We start from the raw sequence: 25,578 nt of genomic DNA, 5'->3' as shown, positions 1-25,578 counted from the left end.
CCAGCGAGTTGTGGTAAATAGCTGTTTTTCAGACTGGAGGATGGTAGACAGTGGTGTTCCCCGAGGGTCAGTGCTGGTTCTAAATTTGCCGATGACACCAAACTTGGGGTGTGGCAAACAGTGAGGATGGTAAGAATCGACTGCAACAGGACATAGAAAGGCTGGCAGAATGGGCAGACAGAATTTAAGAGAGAAGTGTGAAAGGATGCATTTTGGCAGAAGGAACAGGGAGAGGCAATATACACATAATGGCACAGTTTTAGAGTGTGCAGGGACAGAGGGACCTGGGAGTTAATGTGCATAGGTCCCTCAAGGTGGCAGGACATACTGAGAGAGTGGTTAGCAAAGCATATGGGATCTTGGGCTTCATAAATAGAGGTTGAGTACAAAAGTAGAGAAGTTATGCTGAACTTTTATAAAGCACGGGTTAGGCCACAACTGGAGTATTGCGTCCAGTTCTGGTCACCACACTTTAGGAAGGATGTGAAGGCCCTTGAGAGGGTGCAGAGGAGATTTACCAGAATGGTTCTGAGGATGGGGGATCTTAGCTACAAGGACAGATTGGAGAAGCTGGATTTGTTTTCATTAGAGCAAAGGAGGTTGAGGGGTGATTTGATAGAGGTGTACAAGATTATGACGGGTTTGGATAGGCTAGATGGGGAAAGGCTGGACAGGGAAAGGCTGTTCCCACTAGTTGATGGTATAAGGACTAGGGGACACAGACTTAAGGTTTTGGGTATGAGATACAGGGGGGATGTGAGGGAAAACTTTTTTACGCAGCGAGTGGTGAGGACCTGGAACTTGCTGCCGGTGGAAGTGGAGACACTCAATGTTTTCAAGGGGAGACTGGATAGACACTCAAGGGAAATAAACTTGCAGGGCTACGGGGCTAGAGCGGGGGAATGGGACTGACTGGATTGCTCTACAGAGAGTCGGCATGGACTCGATGGGCCGAATGGCCTCCTTCTGTGCCATTATGACTCTATAAGAGGAGAGGGACAATGATACATGAATGGCACACTCTTCAATGTGCAAAGGGGCCGCTGGACTCTTAGCAAGAGAAAAGTGGTGGTGCATTAACAGACCAGTTTATTGTTGCTGTTCCCATATTGACTTTTCAGCCAGACAATCAGAATAGGTTGGAGATTCATCTCTGATCTCCCAGGTACACTGGCAGGAGAAAAACTTAGTGGCAAACATTTGCATTAAAACAGAGGGCAAATATCAATCACAGTGAAGCCACATCTACATCTTCTGTTTTATGCTTGAAAGGGTCAAGTGATGTCACTGAAAGGCTCCCCTACTCTGACGAGAGTATTTGATATCTTCAATAACTAAAAATGCTCAAGTTAAACAGCCAGAAGAAATAAATAAAGCAAATTTTGGTGACTAGTTAAGGGAGAAGGAGAAGAGAGAGAAATTAGAGATATCCACGAGTTCAATAACAAGGAGGGAGGAAGAGATACAGTACAAGCAACCTAAGGAGGTTTTAATACAGGGAGGGAAGAGAGAGAGAATATAGTCAGTTGATGAACACCATTGCATAGTCTGGGGGTGAGGGGAGATAGAGAGAAATGGACTGACATAAATTACAGCCATTTCGCTGCATAGGCTAGAACAGAGAAACTATTGGTTACTTTGGAAGTTTTACTATGAGGGGCAATGAAGAGAGAAACAGCTGTTCCAGGTTTCCCATTAGCTGCCAATAAATTATCACACCCCATTTAACAGTTGAAATGGCTGAGTACATTACTGTGTAGTTTCATTCTGCTAGTGCTGTATTAATCTGGGATCCCCAAATAGTAACAGCGTACTCTACATGTATGACACTTCCTACACAGTAGTAATTGTCATCGTGATTTGCAATTATCAATTGCTCATCTTCAATATCAATCCTCAACCCAATACTCGTTTTCAAATGGACAGGGAACAGTGATGCTGCCTCTGATCAGGAGATCCATTCCTGTCCTTAAGGAGGTTGTTGTCCAGGAGAGGAGAATAAGTTGAAGTAAAACTCCACAGTTGAAACACACCCAAAACACAGATGCTGATTGACATGCTGTGTGTTTTTGCTGTTATTGTTCCCCAAATGTTTTAAAAGTAACTTTAAAAAAACCCCAAAGTAAAACAATTGATAGCGTGGTTGAACCAATTCAGAACAGATGCAGGTAACCCAGGCTAATCAGGGCAGATGCAGGCAACCAGGTTAGTCGAGGGCATTCAGGGCAGATGCAGGCGATTCAGGCCAGGTCAGCATAATTGCTCATTAAAATGTTATTTCATGTCACCAGACTTCTAGTGACGTCCTGTACATTCCTCGGACAAGGAATGTCTTGCTGAAAGATCATTATGTAGGAGTAGGATAATGAAGAATCTGTATTGTTCTTTTCAAAAACGAAATTTCTGCACAGTCGGCAAAGTCTCTCATGATTTTCAAGTGGTGACAATGAGGAGTTGTACCTTTGCTTGTGCCCAGAACAATTCTCGGTTGATTCGTTTCATTTCAATTGCAGCGTTCGTCTTCTGGTATGTCGTGCCCTGCAACAAGAGAACATTTACAAAATAAAAAAATCAATTGGCATTGAAAGAGGGAGGTTGCTGTCATTGAAAGGCAAGCTGCTGTGCAGGAGCCAGTAGGACTCTTGACTAGTTCCTTTTTGGAATTTACAACACAGAATAATTAATCATTCTGTCATATCTACAGGCATTTGAGGTGGAAAGGGGTAGAGGCTAAGTATCTCAGGCTCGACACCCCTTGTGGTTAAATTCAGGCAGGGTCCTAACAATTCTGTACCTTGAAATTAGGTAACATGAATACTAACACGCCGGTGTTGCTGTGTGCCTTGAGACTGGGTAAATTAATTACTACTGCTGTAGTTCTCACACTGACTGTCCCAAGATGTAATAGTGAATTTTAACACTATATTTTCCATGACACCATGACCCCTCGAGTATCTGTTCACGGACATTACTGTGTTCTCCATAGGCATCACCTAAGTTTGCCACAATTCTGGATGGATACCACATCTATCCCCACGTCTGCTTAGTCTTTCAGTACAACCCAACTCTCAAGCTTGCCTATTCCCCCCAAACTGACTCCCCTAAGCCTTCCCATTCTTATTAACCTCTATTGGCTATATGCAACAAAGACAATGCATTCTGCCATTCTGACCACCATCAGTCAGTCTGCCCTATATTCGTTTGGGTATGAAGATGACAAGTTTATTTATTTTAAAATGTTTACTTTTAAGTTAATAACCTTATTCAATATTTTCAGTCTTCAACTGAAAAACAGTTGACAAGGTAACTGCTGTCTTATTCCCTGTGCATTCACCACTTCCCTTGCTGGCTGTCTTTTACTCACCACTGGACCCAACAACTCTTCGTCCTCTTTCAGGTGGAGTCGGCGCAACACCGGGCTCGAAACGTGCATTGTGCCATTAGTCAGCTTCTGACGAATAGCAGTCGCGTCTACATCCTCGGGACTACTGGCATTAACAATAACATTCGCCCCCTGTTTGAAGAGAGAGAGAGAAGGGGCAAAGGAGGTGAAAATTCTGTGCGATTTTTTTGAAAAGCCATAATGTGTAAAAAATCCCTCAACCTCTATTTTCTTTCCTTTTCTCCATCCTCTCCTGAACCTGCTGATTCTTGCTGGAGAACGGCTCCATGGATGCTAGCAGCCCTCCTATACTTCACCCAAGTAGTTATTCCTCACATGTGAGCCTTGACAGCGAGCATCAGTAGGCTATTCACATGGAGGACATTGCAGCTGAGTCCTGACATCTATATTCATGCAGTTCAGCAGAAATCACTGCATAACAAGTGGGAGCTGGACCCGCAGCAGCTTCTGCCCCTGCCCCCTGCCCCCCACCCCCAGTTCAAGTGCAGTGATACCAATTATTGTGCCCTATTGCCCTGACTGATAGTAGCTAACTTAGCATTGACCAAGGATCGGCCATAAGTTTTCCTGGTCTTTAAAGGCATGCATTTTTCTTGGCCAGCCATTGCTGCACTCTGAAGGTTTCCAAGAGTTTTAATTATTAATTGGTAGTTTCACTTCATAACAATGGCCAGAATTATACCTAGAAGATCCTCCCAATGATCAGAGGCATTTTCACATTTGATGTTTCTGTAGTTTATGAATCTACTGTCAGAATAAGGGGGCTGATTTCACAATAGAGCACAGGCAGTTGACGAATGGACTTTGAGCTCCTTCAAGCCAAACTACAGAAGCAGAAAATGTAAAAGCGCCGTAGTTGCTGAACGGACCAATTCGAGAGCAGTATATTTCCACTGATCTAACAGGTCATTGCCAGTGACTGGACTAAATCTGGGACTGTATATTCCCACAGAACAAGGGATGATCTGAAGTACAAGCAGCACACTTGCCTGGAAGAAGTCTGCGATTGTGGGCACGTGACTAGCACAGGTACATTTTCGATGATCATCAACATCCTCACCCACCTAAAGAAAATAGAAAAAGAATGAAAGCCTCACTAAAGCTTTGCTTAAACTGAAATACACAGCTTGAAATGTAACAGGAGGCTAAAGGGAGTTCATCTCTCAGCTCGCTCTCATACCACATGCACTTCCGAGAAACACCATCTTCTGGAAGAATCTGGACTAGTTCAAGAAGCTAAAACGGGGATTATTTTTGGGGTTGTACGGGGAATACCTCCTCATACCTGGAGATGCAGCATGGATTATCCTGGAGGTTGTACTGGGAACAACAGTTCCTCATATCCAGATGCAGACCGGGAAGCTACAGAAAGCTTTATCCTCAGGACTGCACGGAGACAGTTACTCGGATTTGACTGGCAAAGGGAAGAGCTGCTCCCAAAGAGAAGAATTACTTCTGTGCTCACTATCCTGGTCAGAGGCATCCCTTTGCTGGACCAGCTTCAGAACTTACCTCAGCAATGTGCTCATTATTAGAAAGACAAATGGACAGAAAGAAACAAAAAATAAATGCTAAGAAATAAAGTATATTAAAAAAAAGGGGAAAGATACAGTAATGCTTGTTCAATTCCACTTGATGGATTTAATTTCAGCACTGTGAGTGTGCAATAATGTGCTTGGGCATGGGGATTAGGACACAGGCTCCGTCTTGCAATTCTCCACATGGTTAGCTGCCAGTCTCGAGCATTATTTTGGGGAAGGTTTCAAAATAACATATCTAAAGATATGGTTATTGATCGCACACACACCCTGCTCTACAAGGGAACTAATAGCATTGGGAGACCTAAAACGCAAGTTTAGAAACTGGGGAGAATTACTGAAAGATTTTCTTTTGTTGACCGATAAAGTAGGCATGGAGGCATTACTCCATCACTTTACAACATCCGAGTGCACTACTGACACGCCTATAATTTACTGCAGGAAGGTTGCACTACACACTTTCCCACAGTAGGGGCCACACTACACACTGCCGTAAAACACAGGCAAGAGAGTTAAATGGATGGTCACTTTTAAATCCTAATCTTTTATGAGCTTATCACGCAGGCATCAACAGTGACAGATTCTGCTTAAGCATCCTGTTTGGAAATAACCAATCACTACAGCATGACAGTGGCATTGAAAGAGGTCAAAACCAGTGCTAAATGAGCTCAACACAGATTCGGAGCTATGCTGTGGTGGACCCACACTGAGTGCAAGCCACAGGAAATTCGCGAGTCTTTCCATTCTTCGCTCAAGAACCTCGAGTGAGTTTCAATGCGTGAGGGCAAGACAACTGCGCACTTGACCCTACATGAGGCATATAACAGGGAAGCTAGTTATGTCTAAATCAAACATGCTCATCTACAGAACTAGAATTTACATAGCATCCTTAACATAGAAAAAAATGCTAATTGGCATTTCACAGAGGCGTAAGGAAAAATTGGACTCCAAGTCAAAGGTGGCGCTATCGGGAGGGGTGATCAAAAGCTTAATTTAAGGAAGTTGTTAAATAGGTGAGTTTTAATGGAGGTCTTAAAAGAAGCGAGAGAGGTGGAGAGGGGGGTTAGTGAGGGATTTAAAGAGCATGGGGCCAAGGCAGATGAAGGCATGGTCACCAAAGGTGGGGTGAAGGGATTGGGGGGTGCGATAACATTTAAAAAGAAACCAGAGTCATAGGAATGGAGATTTCAGAGGGTGGAGGGATGATATAGTGATGGAGGAGGTTGCAGCGATGTGGCGAGATGATCACAAAAGTGAGAATTTTAAACTTGAGCCAATGGAGGGCTGGGAGCCAATGTATGCCAGCAAACACAGGGGTGATGTAGGTGCGGGATATCAAATCAAATCAACTTTTATTGTCATTGTTAGTGCACAAGTGCAGTACAACGAAATGTAGGCTTGCGGCCTACATGATATGGGCAGCAGAAATTTGGATGAGTTGAAGTTTATGGATGGCAGTTGAGAGATGCTGGCCAGGAGAGCAGAGTAATCAAGTCTGGAGGAGGCAAAAGCATGAATGAGAAGGAATCAATTGGAATCCGCAGCAGGTAAACCACAACTCCGAGCCTGTTCTAATACTTCTTTCTGGATTTTGGTAAAGTTGATATTAATTGTTGGGGTTTTGCATCCATTAAACCACTGCACTTAGACCATTAAAAATCAGTTTCTACGTACCCAGTTTATCAGGACATATTTGGGCAGGCCAGAACCAGAGTCCTTGATGCTGCAGAATCCATACATCACACTTTGGTTGTCAAACTTTGTGGCAATTTCCTGCAAACCGCCAGCTGAACAATGAGAAGGAAAGACTTGTCAGAGACATTAAGAACACATAACAAATGCTGTTTATGTTTAAAACTGCTAAATCGCAATGGCTTACAATGGACTTTCCCCAGTCACACATCCTTCCTTGGGATAACATGATATCAGCTTGAAAACGAGGTGCATCAGAAAATAGACAAAAATGTGCGCACTTAGCGTGTACACATCGGAGGGATTAACCCATCACTCCCCACATTCCTCTCCCAATTGAGGGGCTGGTCAGGTGTAAAACAAAGGTTGCCTAGAACTGTCTGTGCAGCTCAAATGCCAGGTAAAAAAATTCAGCAGTTAATGACATTTTGGCTGATGAAGGGCTTTACTCCCACCCAGAAAGCTGAAATCCAAAGCTCAGGACGGTCAGTTGCTCAGATTTATCCACTTTGGTTAGTTTAGATTAGTACAAATCTCACTATAGTGTTCCAGTGAGAGCGAAGAGGCAAACACTGACTGCCAGTGTGAAACATTTCAGTAGGGGGTGGGGGCAGGTGAAGAGAGAAGACATGCTGGCAGCAGACATTACAGTGCAAAGGGCAAGTGGCCAGAAAGAGAGAGGATGTTACAGTTCAGGCTTTTTAAACAGTGGCCCTTTTATTGAAAACAACATCCCCTTTAACGGTTACACCAGGCTCTCCACAAGTAAGCCACACCCCTTGTGATCAGAGAGTTTTACCTCTGGTTGTGTAGCCCAGGGTTAACAAATACTCTATTTTGCAGCAACAATGTGCATTGGACTTTGCATCATATTCTCACTATGTCTCCTCTCAATTCAAATGCAGAGAGAAGAACAATGCTGCCGTGCATATGCTCATGCGTGGATAATGTGTAATAAGGGAGTAACTTTCCCTTTTCAAACTCCTTCTTAAAAAAAAAGGACAAAAACTGAAATGGTCTTTTGATGCAGACAAGAAAATAAAGATCTTAATGCTTCAAAAAAGTTTTTAGAACACACGGAGAAGAGAATTTCCAATTTCTATCTCGTGTAATATTTGGGTTATCAATGATCCTTTTCCTGCGCCTAGCAGCAAAAACTTCCAGTTTATACATCATGTTTTGCTTTGAAGCTGGCTTCCCAGCTGAATGAGCCAATACCAACCAGCCTAAATAAAACACATTCACAATGAGCTTCACTTGCTCAGCTAGTTTGTGAGTAAAGAGCTCAGTATTTCAAGCAGTTAATTTATAAATGCTAAAATGCACTTTCATATCAACAAGACCAAAACTATTAGATCACATATTTAACGATACAAAATCTCAGACATCCACGTAGAATGATGAGGTTACAGTACAAATTCAACTAAGGACACAGGCAAATATTTAAAATGTTTTTAAACAATCTGATGAAGGCTATTTGCATTTCAACCAGTCACATTAATTAGCAATCCACAGACTAATTTAAATATAGATCAAAGGGAATTTCTTTAAAGACATCCAAGAGGCACAGCTGGCTGATGCCATTTTAAACATTGCCTTCTAAAGCTATGCAAGTCCAACAAGATAAAATCTCCTAGTTTTGTCACAAGGGGCTGTTCTCTCAGCATGTTACAGTGATTGGGAGGTGGGGTGGGGAGTGGGAGGGGAGGAAGGACAGGGGCTGCACGCTAAATAAAACCTGAAGTCAGTGTGAGCTGCTGTTTGACAGCCTGGAGTTTTACAGCAGATGGTGCACGCCGCCTAGATTACATTACTGTAAAAATCAGTTCAGGTTCACATAGTAACATCAGTGAGCCTGAAAGAAAATCTCTTAATATTACTGTATTAATACTACCAGTATGCCAGGACTTTTTACAAAATATAATAAATACAACAGCCACTTGCATTTATACAGCGTCTTTAACTTAGGAAAAATGTCGCAAGGTGCTTCACAAAATGGAATGACAAAAATTGTCACGGAGCCAGAGGAGGAGATATTTGAAGGGATGACTAAAATCTTAAGGTGTGGGAGGGGGGAAAGAGGCGTCTTAAAGCAGGAGAGAGAGAGAGAGAGAGATGGGGTGGCAGTAGTGTTTAGGGGAGGAATTTCAAAGTTGCCTAGATGGCTGAAGACACACCTGCTAATGGTGGGGCAAAGGGAGTGGAGGATGCACATGATGCCAGAGTGGGAGGAAGAGTTCTGGGAGGGTTGTAGGACTGGAGGAGGTTACAGAGATAGGAGGAGTGAGGCCATGAAGGTACTTGAACGTGAGGATGAGCAATTTAAGCTAGAGATGATGGGGGACCAGGAGCCAATGTAGGTCAGTGAGGACTGGGTTGATGGGCGAGCAGAACTTGGTATGGGCAGCAGAGTTTTGGATGACCTGAAGTTTATGGAGGATCGAAGATGGAAAGTCAGCCAGGAGAGCAGTGGAATAGTTGAGAATGGAAGTAATAAATGTATGGATGAGGGTTTCTGCAGCAGATGGGTTGAAGCAGGGACGAAGACTGGCGACGTTATGGAGATGGAAGTAGGTGGCCTTTGTGATGTAGAAGATTATGGAGCTGAAAGCTCAGATCGAGGTTAAATAGAATGCTGAAGTTATGAGCAGTTGGCTTCAACCTGAGACAGTTGCTGGGGAGGGGGATGGAATTGGTGGCAAGAGTACGGAGTTTGTGGCAGGGGCCGATGACAATGGCTTCGGTCTTCCCAATGTTTAATTGGAGGAAATTGCGGCTTCTTAGACAGGTCGACAACACAGAGGCATTGGAGAGGTTGAGGGAGATATTGGAGAATAATATCACCGAGGGGCAGCATGTAGAAGAGGAGCCATGGCTAGAACAAAGGTGAAAGTGGACGAGAACGTGATGGCAAGGATTTGGGGTCAGAAGCTAGTTTGCGGATGAAAGCACCACAAAGTTGTGAACAGTTTGGTTCAGTCTGAAACAGTGGCTAGAGAGAGGGATGGAGTCGATTGTAAGGGATAGAGTAGTCTGACAGTACCGAGGTAGCAGAGGGGTCGAGAGAGGTAGAGCTGGGAATCATCAGCATATCTATGGAAACTGACCCGTGTCTTGTGGATGATGCTGCCAATATTGAGTGGAAACTTTCTGTGCATTCCAGTAACACCACCCATATCCTTTAATGCAGCTCAACAGCTATTAACGCCTTTTCACTATGACACAAGATCACAAAACAATCTTTGCCTGAGCCTTTAATGATTTTCAGCTGAAATCAACTATCTCAGTACAGGACAGGGATTGAACGCAGGACTTTCCTCAACTGGAGGGCTTAGTACCACCCTCCACTGCAGGTAGTGTATAGTGAATTCAAACACAGGTCATAAGAGGAGATCAGCTCTGGCAGATTTGATGGCACAAGTTGGACTAGCTGTTTGGATACAATACTTAGGAGTGCATCTATTCCCTTTCATTGCTCACAGCAGTTATCCAAAACTAGGTTTAATGTTAATGTCAATACCCTTTGTATCTTTGGCCATTATATTTAACCATCAATATTTTGGACCACATTCCTGTTCAAATCGACTTAGCTTCACAGCCCCCACAAATGCTCTTTGGACAGGAGTTGAAGTGGAATTTGTTAATACTGTAAAAAGGTACCTACACCCCAAGCCGAGTGTTATTACATAGAATTTAAAGCAACAGGCCATTCGACCCAACAGGTCTATGCTGGAATAAAAACAGAAAATGCTGGAGAAACTCAGCAGGTCAGGCAGCATCTGTGAAAAGAGAAACAGAGCTAACGGGGTTGATTTTCAGTGTGCCGTGAGGTGGGCTTTTAGGCGTGCGGGGGGCAAAATTCCTGAATTCGGGGGTCCCGACACCATCCCGCCTCCACGTAAGTTTCAAAGGAGGCGGGTACCCACCCCGCACTGGGACCCGCCGACCCGAGGCGGGAAGGTATTAGTGCCAATTAACTGCCTGTTAACAGGTAGTTAACAGGCAGTTTTTAGCCTAATCCCTATTTTGAAGGGTGTTGTGTGGGATTCCCGACGGCTCCAAACCACGCCAGGTTAGAGCAGGTGGGCCGTTGGGTTGAAGGACTTGGAGGGGTCGAGATGTCGGTGTTCAGGTGAGTGATGGGTGCATGAGTGCAAAGGTAAGTGTGTTTGGTGTGTCTAAAGTGTGTAAAGAAGTTTAAATTACCTGTACTTACCTTTACAGCCTTCCTTCCTCTAGGCTTCGGGAGTCCATCATTCAGCCGGTACTGAAAGCAGAATGGCCGCGAACTGTCAAAAGTGACAGCCTTCAGCTTTCAGTGCCGGCGAGATTTCTAACTGAGTCTGCGTAGAAGGACTCAGGTTAGAAGTAAGACTGTCAGTGTTTGACAGCTTCAAACAGCTGTGAAACACTGATATTTCATCTGTCACGACGTCTTGACAGGTGAAATTTCAGTCTGTGACATCACCTGTTGCCGGGTGGCCCTTAATTGGCCTGCTGAGCCCGCTGGACGGGCTCAACAAGGTCAATCAAGGGAAAATCGCATGGATTGGCCGCATCTCAATGGAGGTGGGACTAAAACCCGAAAGTTGTAGTCCTGCCTCCTTCCCGACTGCTGAATGAAAATCCAGCCCAACATTTCAGGTCGATGACCCTTCGTCAGAACTGGTGTTTATGCTCCACACAAGAGGTGTATGCATCTATGCCATTCAATGTGGTAGCGAGTAGTTCACCACCGAGTGTTCCCGGAGAAGCATCCGGGAAGGCACCGAACACCTAGGGGCCGATTTTCCCGCAGGTGTGGGGAATTGTCGGGTTCCCCGAATGTTGGGTTCCGACACGAATCTAAATGGGTCTGCCAGCTGGATGCAATTTTCCCTCAATTGGCCAATTAATTTCCAGCGTGTGGGCACCCTTGCTAATTGTCCATTTCCAGTCAGAAAGCCCCACAGTATGATGTCATCATTCGTGGTGTTTTTAAAGTCTCCAGCAATCTTTTCAACCTCTGCAGGCTTCCCAACCAGTCGTACAGAATGGCAGAGGAGCCTGCACCAGCTGCTGGCAGCGGCAGAGGCCGAGCTGCCGCCAAATTTGACGAGACGTCACTCCAGACATTGGTGGATGGGGTTAGGGCCCACAGAGAGGTCCTCTACCCTAGCTCAGGGAGGAAGAGGCCTCCCAAAGAGACCAGGGCTGCTTGGATGGAGATGGCTGCAGAGGTGAACTCTCAGGGAGTCACCCGACGGACCTGGATGCAGTGCAGGAAGTGCTTCCATGACCTTCACCGTACAGGAAAAGTAAGTATGAAGTTTCCATCACCCTCAACCCGATCCCCATTGCCTTTCCCCAACAGCACTCCGCTTCAGCACTCTCTTCCTCCACATCCCACTTCACAGTCGCATCCATGCACCCTTACCCATTCCCTCTCTCTCTATGCTCACATTCATATAACTATTCCACCATGCAGCCCCCACACTGCCTCTCACTCTGATGCTTGGAACACAACTGACAACACACAGGGAGGGCCCTTGGTCTTGCAGCCTCACACCATCTTTGTCTCCTTCTAAGTATCTATGCTATGCAATCTCTACACTCACTCCTGCACTCTCACTCAAACTCCACTTGTCTCCCTCATTGCAGGAAAAGAGAGCTCACAATAGGAGAGAGCAAGCGAGGACTGGAGGAGGACCACCCTCAATCGCCCACCTGACCCCCTGGGAGGAAACAGTGATGGAGATTGCTGGGGCTGACGTGGCTGCGGAAGTTGGGGAAGGAGAGACAGGAGCAAGCCCACAAGCTGGTGACAGAATAGTTTCCCATCTCTCTCATTGACATAGCATGAGTCGCTGAGATGATTCTGAAGCTACATCATTTGGACTTATGAGCATCTGCCAAATCCAATGTGCAAGTAGCCTTGGCATCAGATCTCTAACTCTTTCCTTTACTCCCCCACAGGACCATCCAGAGCCCCCGTCCCCACTATCGAGGAGGAAGAGGCTTTGCAGCCAGACTCCTCAGAGGAAGCTCCAGCCTCTGAGGGCGCAGCGTCAGCAGAAGTAAGCGCACACAGCACCAGCGCAGACACTCACACCTCGGGGGGACCTTCGGGACATAGAGTAGTGTTGTCACCTGGTGTTTCACAGCTCACAAGTGAGCATCAGCAGATTGTGGAGACAGGGACAGCAGTGGAGGGCGCAGGCCTCTGCCAGCTCAGCTCAGCTGCATGTCGACCCTATGCCTCTGGGTCCATCCGCAAGAGAGGAGGTGATGGAGCTCCATGCACAGATGCAGGAGTCTCTGGCAGGTTTTGTCTCCAGGGTCGCTGTGAGTGTGGAGCGAGCGAGCATGAGCAGAGCCTTATTGGAGTCATTGGCGCATGAAAGCATCACCACGGAAAGGATGGCTACCTCTGTGGTAAGGTTGGCTACCGCTTAGGAGAAGAGGGCTGCGGCCGACGAGAGGAGGACTGCGGCTGAGGAGAGGAGGGCTACGGCCATGGAGGAGCTTAGTCGCCAGGGTATCGAAAACATGGCGAGTGCTCAGAATAGAATGACATCTCTGGAGGAGCGATGGGCATTTATTGAGCACCGAAACCAGACCTTCATGGAAGTCCCTCTGAGCAGGACTTCCATTGCAGAGACGGGTCCCCATGGCCCACCTGATGTGCAGCAAGGTGCTCTCCAGCCACTTGCAGGCGCTGAGGGGGAGCTGACCTATGAGAGGGAGGTTGTTGGCACACCTCAAAGAAGTGGGGGCTTCTCTCCACGCGCTCACACTTCCATGCCACTTCAGAGCCCTCGGTCAGAGCCCCGCCGGAGTCCACACCCAAATGAGATAGGAGTCTCAACCCCTGCACAGCCGCAGGAGCAGCAGACTGCTGGCAAGCCCTCACAGGCTCACCACCCCAGAGGACGCCCGCCAAAGATGTTGAGACAGGAGCAGCAGGAAAGTGAGCAAAGGGCCTCCACATCTGCTGAAGCCACAGGGGTACCACTACGTAGGAGCACGCGTAAGAGAAAAATAAAGCACCACTAATCACAAGGGTAGTCACTTGGGTGAAAAGTCTTGTATATCGTTTTAATGCCATCAGTTTCTTGTACATAAAAAATCTAGTGGCAACTGCTGCAGTTGTGGCGTCTGTCATTTGGCGAATGGGGATTTCACATTGAGGCCTTAGGATTACTTGCAGATGTTAGCAAGCTGGTCAAATAGGTAGAAATGCACAGGCATGGGCCACTGTCCATTGTCAGTTAAGAAGCAGCGAGGCTACAGAGTTTGATGTACCAGGCTACGCAAATCTGGCCAGGATGAGTGCATTCCTTGCATTCCGTCCAGCAATGTTCTCGCGCACTGGTGCCGCTGGTTGACGGGCCTCTGCAGGATGCTCGTTTCCGTCCTCCTCCTCCTCAGCATCATCCTCATCCGAGGCGGCTCTGTGAGGAGCCTCTTGGTCCTGCGGAATCGGCAAGCCATGACGCTCTGCCATGTTGTGAAGCACACAGCATACCACGACGATTTTGGAGACCCTGGCTGCTGAGTACTGTCGGGCTCCACCTGATCTATCGAGGCATCTGAAGCACATCTTCAGCAATCCGATGGCTTGCTCGATAATACATCTGGTGGAAATGTGGCTGGAGTTGTCGCACTCCTCAGCTTCGTTGGCTGGTCTCCTCAACGGCGTCATTAGCCAAGTCCGCAGGGGATATCCCTCGTCTCCAAGTAGCCAACCCTGAAGTTCGTTTGGCGGACTGAATAGCGGAGGCACAGTAGACTGGCGCAGTAATGAGGGAGTCATGGCAGCTGCCAGGGTACTTGGCACAAACATGCAAAATCACCTTCTTGTGGTCACACACCAGCTGAATGTTAAGGGAGTGGAAGCCCTTGCGGTTGACAAAAACTTCTGGATTGCGATGGGGTGCCCTAAGGGCCACATGTGTGCAGTCAATGACGCCCTGTACCCTTGGAAAGTCTGCCAGCTGAGCTAATCCAAGCGCTCGCGCCCTCATACTTGCGCGATCCTTGGTGAAATGGATGTGATTGTGTGCGAGGGCAAAGAGGGCATTGGTGACCTGTTTGATGCAAGTGTGTGCGGCCGCCTGGGAGGTGCCGCTGATGATCCCTGGAAGGAGCCTGAGGCATAAAAGTTAAGTGTGGTGGTGACTTTGATGGTCACTGGTAAGGAGTGTCGACCTGGTGCTCTGGGCTCCAGGTCTTGCTGTAGCATTGCGCAGATGTCAGTCACTACCTCTCATGAAAGTCGGAGCTGCCTTTGGCACTGCTGCTCAGTCATGTTGAAGTCGCTCACCCTGTGTCTGTAGACCCTGTTTGGGGGGTATCTCCTGCGCCGACAGCCTTCCATGCGCTGGCCCCTTCTGCCTCAGGTGGCTGAGCCGCAGCCTGTCGCTCCTGCTGGTGCTGCTGTTGCTGCTGGATCCGCTGCAGCCTCCTCTGCTGTTGGAGATCCTCTAATGCCAAGAAGGGAAGGAACAAAAGGCCTCCCATGCTTCTGGCAGATGCCTCTGTTGAGGAAGCACTGAGTGAGGATGGTGAGAGGGGCTTCCCAGGAGCTCACACTGGAGAAGAGTGTGAGGCTCCAACCTTCCACAGCTGTGCCTAAGCCTTGAACAAGTTGCCCCAAGCCTGGAGCAACAAGGTCCTACAGCCTACAAATGCTGTCTGATTAAATCTCTTCATTCCTGATTGACCTGCAGCTGAAAGTAAGCAAGCCGACATTGTTCCTACCAGGCATGGTTTACATGGGGAAAGGCTGAAAATCGCAAGGGCCCCTTAAAATTGGATTACAGATGCCAATTATTGCTGATTAGGCTCCCGACGACCAGTCCCGCCTACTGCAGGCGGGACTGATTCGGGTCGTGCTGAAACACGGGGGCGAAAGTCGGGCGGGGCATCGGGCGGGGGTGAGGTCGTGACCCCCTATTTCTGCGATTTTCAACCTCCGCACGCCTGAAACCCCGCCTGACGGCTCCAGGAAAATCGGGGCCCTAGAGTCTCTTCGCCGGGAGCAAGCGGAAGCCAAGCGCAAACAGCGGAAAGAGTGCACGTCCACCCAAGTACCCCACCCACCTGCCCCTTCAACCACCGTCTGCCCCACCTGTGACAGAGACTCTAGGTCCCACATTGGACTCATCAGTCACCTGAGAACTTATTTTTTAGTGTGGAAGCAAGTCATCCTCGGTTCCGAGGGACTGCCTAAGAAGAAGAGAAGACTGAGTAAAGAAGTTGCTCTTGAATTAATTAATTAATTAATTAATTAATTAATTAATTAATTAGTGACTATCTTAGTTATGGCCCCTATTTTTGGACTGGCCACAATTGGAAACATCTTCGACATCTACCCTATCCAAGCCTGACAATTTTATAGCCCTCTATCAGGTCATCTCTCAGTCTTCTCTGGAGAAAAGAGCCCCAGCCTGTTCAGTCTTTACTGATAGTTGGACCCTCTCAGTTCTGGTATCATCCTTAAAAATCTTTTTTTACATTTTCACCAGTGCTTCTACATCGGTTTTGTAATATGGAGACTAGAACTGTGCACAGTACTTCAAGTGTGGTCTAACCAAGGTTCTATATAGGTTTAACATAACCTCTACTTTTCAATTCTATTCCTCTAGAAATTAACCCCAGTACTTTGTTTGCATTTTTTATGGTTTTGTTAACTCGCATTGCTATTTTTAGTGATTTGTGAATCTGTACCCCTAGATCTCTTTGCGCCTCTCCCCATTTAGATTAGTTATACAAGGAGTAGGTAGCCTCCATATTCCTCCTACCAAAATGTACCACCTCACATTTATCTATATTTGAAATTCATCTGCTATTTACACGCCCATTCTGCAAATTTGTTAACGTCGTCTTGTATTTTGTTGCAGTCTCCCTCTGTATTAACTATTCCCCCCAATTTGGTGTCATCCACAAATTTTGATATAGTACTTCCAATTCCCGAGTCCAGATCATTTATGTAAATAGTGAACAACTGTGGTCCCAGCACAGATCCCAGTGGAACACCATTTCCCACCTTCTGTCAGTCTGAGTAACTACCTTTAACCCCTACTCTCAGTTTTCTGTTTTGTAGCCAGTTTGCTAACCATTCTGCTACTTGCCCCCTGACTCCACTTTAGTCATGAGTCAACCTTATCAAAGGTCTTTTGAAAGTCCATGTATATTTCATCCACCGCATTACCCTTGTCTACTGTTCGTTACAACAACCACCTTCTATTTATATAGCGCCTTAAACGTAGTAAAACATCCCAAGGCACTTCACAGAAGTGTTATAAGACAAAAAAATTTGACACCGAGCCACATAAGAAGAAATTAGGGCAGATGACCAAAAGTATGGTCAAAGAGGTAAGTTTTAAGGAGTGTCTTAAAAGAGGAGAGAGAGTTGCGAGGCGGAGAGGTTTAGGGAGGGAATCCTAGAGCTTAGGGCCTAGACAGCTGAAGGCACAGCTGCCAATGGTTGAGCGATTAAACTTAGGGACGCTCATGAGGAACGCAGTTATATCGGGGGATTTTGAGGCTGGAGAATATTATAGAGATAGGGAGGGGCAAGGCCATGGAGGGATTTGAAAACAAGGATGAGAATTTTAAAATCAAGGTGTTGCTTAATGAGGAGCCAATGTAGATCAGCGAGCACAGGGGTGATGGGTGAACGGGTCTTGGTGTGAGTTAGGACACGGGCAGCAGAGCTTTGGATGACCTCAAATTTATGTATGGTAGAATGTGGGAGGCCGGCCAGGAGTGCATTGGAATAGTCAAGTCTAGAGGTAACAAAGGCATGGATGAGGGTTTCAGCAGCGGATGAGCTGAGACAGGGGTGGAGACGGGCGATGTTACAGAGGTGGAAATAGGCGGTCTTTGTTATGCTGCGGATATGTGGTCGGAAGCTCGTTTCAGGGTCAAATATGACACCAAGGTTGCGAACAGTCTGGTTCAGCCTCAAATAGATGCTAGGGAGAGGGATGGAGTCAGTGGCTAGGGAACGGAGTTTGTGGCAGGGACCTAAGACAATGGCTTCAGTCTTCCCAATATTTAATTGGAGAAAATTCCTGTTCATCCAGAATTGTATTTCGGACAAGCAGTCTGACAATTTAGAGACCGTGGAGGCGTCGAGAGAAGTGGTAGTGAGGTAGAGCTGGATCTCATCAGCATACATGTGGAAACTGACGCTGTGTTTTCGGATGATGTCGCCGAGGGGCAGCATGTAGATGAGAAATAGGAGGGGGCCAAGGATAGATCCTTAGGGGACTCCAGAGTTAACGATGTGGGAGCAGGAAGAGAAGCCATTGCATGCAATTCTGTGGCTACGATTAGATAGATATAAATGGAACCAGGCGAGTGCAGTCCCACCCAGCTGGACGACGGTGGAGAAGGATGGAGTGGTCAACCGTATCAAAGGCTAGACAGGTCGAGAAGGATGAGGAGGGATGGGTTACCTTTGTCAGAGTCACAAAGGATGTCATTTGTGACTGTGATGAGAGCTGTTCCAGTACTGTGACAGGGGCGGAAACCTGATTGGAGGGATTCAACCATGGAGTTCCAGGAAAGATGATCACGGATTTGGGAGGCGACAACACGTTCAAGGACTTGAGAGGAAAGGGAGGTTGGAGCTGGGGCGGTAGCTTGCAAGGACGGAAGGGTCAAGGGTTGGTATTTTGAGGAGAGGGTGGATGACGGCAGATTTGAAGGAGATGGGGACAGTACCCGAGGAGAGAGAACCATTAACAATATCAGCTAACATGGGAGCCAGAAAAGGAAGTTGGGTGGTCAGCAGTTTAGTGGGAATAGGGTTGAGGGAGCAGGAAGTGTCTCTCATGGACAAGGTGAGCACAGAGAGGTCAAGAGGAGATCAGAGAGAAACTGGAGAAAGATGTAAGCTCAGGGTTCAGGCAGGGGTAAACCTTAGAGGAAGTTTGGCCCAGTGGGCTAGGGGAAGGAAGGGAAGTGGCAGTGCAGCTGATCAGTTACTTCTTCAAAGAATTTAATAAGGTTGGTCAAGCAGGTCCTTCCCCTTTAAAATCAGTTACATCCTTGAGAAAAGATTCCAATATCTTTCCTAGTGTAGTATCTGAACCTGTCCATGTAACTTTTGACCACACCTCCGATAACCTTTAGTAGATCATATGACTTTGTCCTTTCACTTTTCTCAACTTGAAATTGTTCTTATACCACATGCACTAAGCATATTGACTCAATAGTTCGAAATAAGTAGTCAGTCTGCGATTGTAAGCTGCACCAATTTGAATAATTCGCAGCTATTGCACAATCTAAAGGTTCATTGGTATCTACCATTTTGATGTAATGCCCATAATCGCAGATACCTTCTCCCTATTGATTTATTAGCAGCCCATCCATCAAAAAAGCCATCCTTTGCTGATGTTTATTTGCTGCTTTTATAGGGCTTTGCAGTATAGGTATACAAGGATTTCACAATTAGTTGGACATATCCACATTAAAAAGTCAAATATCATCAAAAGGTACTGATTGGTACTCCAGTATTCAGCATCATTGAATGCATCTAAATGACAACATTAGAAATATGACAATAAATACTTGCAAAAATCAGTGAACTGCTGTATTGATACAGTACTTTTCTCTAGGAGTAAGGTTACAATGCTGATCATATTTTAGAGAGAGGTAACGACCAAACTGCCGATGGCAATAAAGTAACCAGGAGCGGAATTTCAGAGATGATGTTGTTGTTTTTGGGTTTTACCTATATACTTCTCTCATGCTATGCATCAAAGACCACTCCCATAAGCGAGCCTTGCTTCCTATAAACCTGAGTATGTGGCCGTAAAATTCAACTCTGGTGAGGGCCCCAAAACATGTGGTAGCGGATTGCCTCCCTGTTATACATCCCGCTCAATTTTCCTTTCCATCAAATTCATGTTTTGTGCCACCGTCAAAGTTGAATTTTTCCTCCAATATCTGATAATATAGCGTTGTCTAGGCATCAAACAGAAGCAACGGTCATTGTAGATGAGAAATAGGAGGGGGCCAAGGATAGATCCTTGGGGGACTCCAGAGTTAACGTACTGGTACTGTCCCCGTCTCCTTCAAACCCTCCGTCATCACCCCTCTTCCCAAAATACCAACCCTTGGCGCTTCTGTCCATGCAAACTACCGCCCCAACTCCAACTTCCCTTTCCTCTCCAAAGTCCTTGAACGTGTTGTCACCTCCCAAATCCATGCCCATCTTTCCCGGAACACCATGGTTGAATCCCTCCAATCAGGTTTCCGCCCCTGTCACTGGATAAGACACAAGCCTTCTCATGTTCTCCGACACTTTGGAAAGTGGGAAAATAAGCACGTTATCAGATTGTGGAGCATGCTATAAACTATGTGTAATGTATTATCACATGGTTTGTCACATGGTTTAGTATGAGCATGCTCAGTTCGCTCTGGCCTAATAAAGCAAGCACATGGACTAGCAACTCATTCCGTCTCTGTCCTTCATTTGTTCTACCCACATATATATTACATTTTGGCAATGAAAATGGGATCCCAAAGCCATTCTTAGAGCTTATGGAAGCTTCGAGTGGACAAGTTTAAGATGAATTTGTGACACCTAAACTGAATGTGTGTGATGTTTTACCGTTAATACTGATGCAGAATCATCTGTGCTTCGCCGTCACGTGTATGTGTACAGAGCAACAGCAGTGTTGATTCTCACAGGTAGCGTGCTGAGTCACAGTTTGACGGGATCGGGACAATCATGGCTGCGCCTACGGGATTCATCGGAAACCTCGGCATGTATGACCGAGCTCGCAAACCATTCAGTTCTTACACTGAGCGGAGGGAGATTTTTTTTTTAGGGCCAATAACAATAATTATTGAGCCCGAAGGTGTAGATGAAAATGTTCATGCTCAAAATAAAGTAATTCATGAATGGAAGAAAGCAGTTTTTCTAATTGAGATCGCGCCAGATGTCTACGGAACGTTGACAAACCCACTCGCGCCAGGGAAAGCGAAGGATGTATCGTTTGAAGACAATGTCGAGAAACTCGAGGACCATTTCGACCCAAAGCCATTAGAAATAGCAGAGAGCTAGAAGTTTGGTACCAGAAACCAAAAACAAAGTGAAACCATCAGTGAGTACATTGTAGCTCCTAAGAACCTGTCTTTGCATTGTAACTTCGGCACATTTTTGATTGTGCGTTGCGAGATAAGTTTGTGGGGGGACTGGTGGATGAGCACACACAGTTCCAGTTACTGAACACTCCGAACCTAACATTTGACGTAGCATGCAAAATTGCCCTATTCAATTCAATTCAATTTTATTTGTCATATATGCAGCAGACATGTGTACTGCACAATGAAATGTTGATTTTTACGAGTCCTCCCAACATTGGAATAAATATGGCATAACAATGATAAAATACTAATAGAAATACAGTAATAATAAATAAAACAACAGTAATAAATAATAATAAATTATACGTTCATGAGTCTTATGGCCTGGGGGTAGAAGCTGTTTTGAAACCTGCTGGTACGAGACCGTATGTTTTAGTATCTCTTACCGGACGGGAGCAGGGCGAAGAGGTTGTGGCTAGGGTGGCTCGCGTCTTTAATGATTCTCAGGGCCTTCCCCCGGCACCTCTCGGGGTAGATATCCTGGACAGCAGGTAGTTTAATTCCTATAGTATGTTGTGCAGCTTTCACCACCATCTGTAGAGCCTTGCGGTCTGTGGCGGTGCAGTTGCCATACCAGGTAGTGATGCAGCCGGACAGGATATTCTCGATGGTGCACCGGTAGAAGTTGGTGAGAATCTGGGGGGCCATTCCAAATTTCTTCAGTCTCCTGAGGAAGAACAGGCGTTGGCATGCCTTCTTCGTTACGACGTCGATGTGATGGGACCACGTTAAGTCCTCCGTAATGAATACACCCAGGAATTTGAAGCTGCTGACCCTCTCCACCTCAGCCCCTTCGATGTAGATTGGGGTGTGTCCCTCCCCCTGCCGCTTCCTGTAGTCCACGATCATCGCCTTTGTTTTGCTGATGTTGAGGGAGAGGTTGTTGTACTTGCACCATTCTGCTAGAGCTCTTACCTCCTCCCTGGACAAGTGGAATGTACAGTTCAACACAATGGCCAGTCAGTAAAGCTGCCTATTATTGTAGCGAGCTACAACAGGCCAACTCTCATGGGCAAAGACTGGTTGAGAAAGTTAAAACGAGACTGGAAAAATATCTTCAGTGTAGATGCTTCAAAGGAGCGACTCAACACAATGCTGAACAAGTATAAAAGCATGTTCATAGACAGTTATGAGAGCATCACTGGGTATGACATGCATATCCGCATCAAGTCCAATGTGAAGACTGTCTATTGTAAGGAAAGGCTGGTCCCCTATGGGTTGAAAAGTCAGGTGGAGGAAGAGCTAGCGAAGCTCAGAGGGAATGGAGTGCTAGTAAAAACTGACAAAAGTGAATGGGCTATCCCGATTGTGGTAGTGCCCAAAGCAGACAAAACTGTACACTTGTGCGGTGACTACAAAGTTAGTATCAACCAAGCAGTTGACGATGAGCAGTACCCGTTATCTACATCACAAGATTTGTATGCAGCACTCGCTGGGTCAAAGGTTTTCTCCAAGCTTGACCTGTCACATGCTTACACTCAGCTGAATGTTGACAAAGAGTCAACAGTATCTCACCATCAACACACACAAGGGACTGGACTCATAAAGCAAGCTGCCGTATGGTGTAAAGTCCTCCCCCAAAATCTTCCAGGCTATGAAGGATAAGATTTTGCAAGGAGTTCCAAATTACTTATGCAATCAAGACGATGTGCTGATCGCAATAAGCAGCATTAGATTTAGTGCTTCAAAGGTTGAATGCCCACAATGTCAAATTGAAAAGGAGAAAATGTGCTTTTGTGCAGCCCAAGGTTGTGACCCTTGGTCTGAAAGTTGATGCAAATGGCTTGCAACCTGTGAAGGAAAAGGTTGATGCTGTCCTCAATACTCCAAAGCCACAGAACATGTCTGAGTTAAGATCTTTCCTTGGAATGGTCCAGTACTACGCATGTTTCTTACCTGAGTTAGCAACCATGTTAGCTCCATTGCACAAGCTCCTCAAGAAGGATGTCCAGTGGAAGTGGACGAAAGTGCAACAGGAAGCTTACGACGCTTGTAAGAGAAGTCTCTCTAGTGATGCTCTACTTAAGCTCATGCTCTGTGTCGTAGTGCACAAGTTAGCATGTGATGCTTCCAGTTATGGTGTGGGAGCGGTCATAAGCCACGTAATGGATGACGGCCAAGAGAAACCAATCATGTTCGCATCGCGAACCCTCACAAAAAGCGAAAGAAACTACGCGCAAATTGAAAAGGAAGCACTCGCCATAGTGTTTGGAATCAAGAAATACCAACAGTTCCTGATCGGCAGAAAGTTTACCTTGATAACCGATCACAAACCGCTCCTAGCCATATTGGGATCCAAATCTGCCATCTCTGCAATGGCCACATCAAGAATGCAACGTTGGGCAGTGTTGTGACAATATGACTACACGACTGAATATCGCACTTCAAAGCAAAACGCAATCGCAGATGCCTTGTTCAGGTTGCCACATGAGGACTCGTGTGTGTTGGGAGTGAAGGTACTATTTTCACGCTAGGTGCAGTTGACAAAGCCTTTCCCGTGAATGCAACTGAGTTTGCAGATGAGACTCAAAAGGACTCAGTACTGAAAAGCGTGGACTGATTAGTGTATGGACACAGAATTGAAACCATTCCATAACCATTATACTGAATTGTCTTGTGAGCAAGGTTGTATCAAGTGGGGAAACAGAATGGTGGTACCTACTTCTTTGAGAGATAGAATTCTGGTCAAATTTGATACAGACAATCCCTGGATGTTCAGTATGAAATCAATTGTAAGAAGCTTTGTTTACTGGCCTGGATTGGACAGTGATCTTGAACCACTTGATCATGAACACATACATGAGTTTTACTCAGTTCAGACTTCAGTAACTGAAGTACCAGGTTCAAACAAGTCTGAGATAGAAACAGGATCATCTTTGAGTTCGGAACCAAAAAACAGCCCGAAAATTGGTTCAACACCAAACCCTTCTGTAAAGGAGATCAAGAAAGCTCCACAAACCTGTTATTAAACTGGGTTTGTAGTTCATTTAAAAGAAAAAGTACCACGATTTTTTGTTATGTGGTACATGTAATGCTGGGACCATAAGTTTTGTTGTTTTTGAGAGGGGAATACATACACTTTTATTTTATGGGGGAAAGCAGTGTAATGTATTATCACATGGTTTAATATGAGCATGCTCAGTTCGCTGTGGCCTAATAAAGCAAGCACATGGACTAGCAACTCATCCTGTCTCTGTCCTTCATTTGTTCTACCCATGTATATTACACTATGGAACAAGTTTATTAAAAGTAATGGATAAGAAGTAGCAACAGCCAATGAAGCAGTGTAATAATGCACCAGTTTTAAAGAACTTTTAGCTCATGCTCCCTCCTCAGATACAAGAACAAAATGCGACACTTGGCTAATTCCACTAATAATACTAAATCTGGATGAGTGGCCATACTGCAACTTGTGTGGGTACTCATGATTTTTGCAGAGCTCCACGAAAATACCAGCCACATAGGCAGTGTTACAGTGAAACAATTCTCAGCCTTACCTCGGTAGCAGCACTCTCCACTCTCGGTCAGAAGGTTGTGGGCTCAAGTTCCACTCCAGAGACTGGAGCACGTTATTTAGGCTGTTACGTCATTGCAGTACCGAGGGAGTACTGAATTGTCAAAGGTGCCATTTTTTAGATGAGACATTAAACCAAAGCCCCGGTGGATGTAAAAGATCCCATGGCACAATTCCAGGAAGAGCAGAGGAATTCTTCCAGTGTCCTAGCATACATTTATTCCTCACCCAACACTACTAAAATGGATTATCTTGTCACTTAGCTCAATTGCTGTTTTACAAGTTGGCTGCACTTTCCCCTACATTACAACAGTATTTCATTGGCTGTGCAGCACTATTTCTAGGGAATAAGGAATCAAATATGTATCTTTCACAATTGAATAAGGTGGGCCAGCTTCCACAGATACTAAAACAGAAGGGATGCTTCTTGGCCACGGGCTATACTTATTTCCATTGAAGTTCAAAACTGGGATATAGAGAAACAGATGGTGCTTTCCACAGTTCAATCACGTTAACGCAACTGAACTTCCCCCGGGTGCAAGACCCCAATTGATTTGCATGTGTTACCAAACAATTAACCTTAATTTGATAGGTATCGGACAAAGCCAGCAGTCAGATGCATCATCTGTGGAATGCAACACATACAGGATATGGCTTATACTCAGTTTAACAATAGTTTGCAGCAAAACAGATTTAAAGTGACCAGTATATATATTAAAAACAAATGCAGACTTTCTGAAATGTGATGAAAGTCATCACTAGTGTCGGCTGTGGCTCAGTGGGTAGCACCTTCCTCCCAGTCAGAAGGTTGTGGGCTCAAGTCCCACTCCAGAGACTTGAACACAAAAATCTAGGCTGACATTCCAGTGCAGTACGGAGGCAGCGCTGCACTGTCGGAGATGCTGTCTTTCGGATGAGACGTTAAATCGAGTCTGCTCGCTCAGGTGGACGTAAACGATCCCATGGCACTCTTTTGAAGAGGAGCAGGGGAGTTATCCCCAGTGTCCTGGCCAATACTTAGCCCCCAATCAACATCACTAAAACAGATTATCTGGTCATTATCACATTGCTGTTTGTGGGAGCTTGCTGAGCGCAAATTGGCTGCTGCGTGTCTCACATTACAACAGTGACTACACTTCAAAAAGTGCTTCATTGGCTGTAAACCGCTTTGGGACGCCCAGTGGTCATGCAAGGCACTATATAAATGCAAGTCTTTTTTTCTTTAAATGCATCCCAACCAATTCTGAAACTTGTACCCAAGTTGCTAAAATACCAACACCGGG

At 45.8% G+C, this 25,578-nt stretch overlaps 1 protein-coding gene across 3 annotated transcripts in view; it reads right to left on the bottom strand.

Moving 5' to 3' along the window:
• Positions 1-25,578, bottom strand: part of LOC147113979 (drebrin-like) — a 208,841-nt gene that overhangs the window by 47,971 nt on the left and 135,292 nt on the right. For all 3 annotated transcript variants that reach the window (XM_085995443.1, XM_085995446.1, XM_085995444.1), the window contains 4 exons: positions 6,616-6,728; positions 4,393-4,467; positions 3,365-3,514; positions 2,461-2,538 (listed from right to left, as the gene is read on the bottom strand). In XM_085995443.1, coding sequence (XP_085851569.1) covers positions 2,461-2,538; positions 3,365-3,514; positions 4,393-4,467; positions 6,616-6,728 — 416 coding nt within the window. The remainder of the gene's footprint in view (positions 1-2,460; positions 2,539-3,364; positions 3,515-4,392; positions 4,468-6,615; positions 6,729-25,578) is intronic.

This window comes from Somniosus microcephalus, chromosome 8, assembly GCF_052327205.1.
Source record: "Somniosus microcephalus isolate GS21.2 chromosome 8, FLI_Smic_1.0, whole genome shotgun sequence".
Lineage (NCBI taxonomy): Eukaryota > Metazoa > Chordata > Chondrichthyes > Squaliformes > Somniosidae > Somniosus > Somniosus microcephalus.
This window is presented reverse-complemented; position numbering and strand designations above follow the sequence as displayed.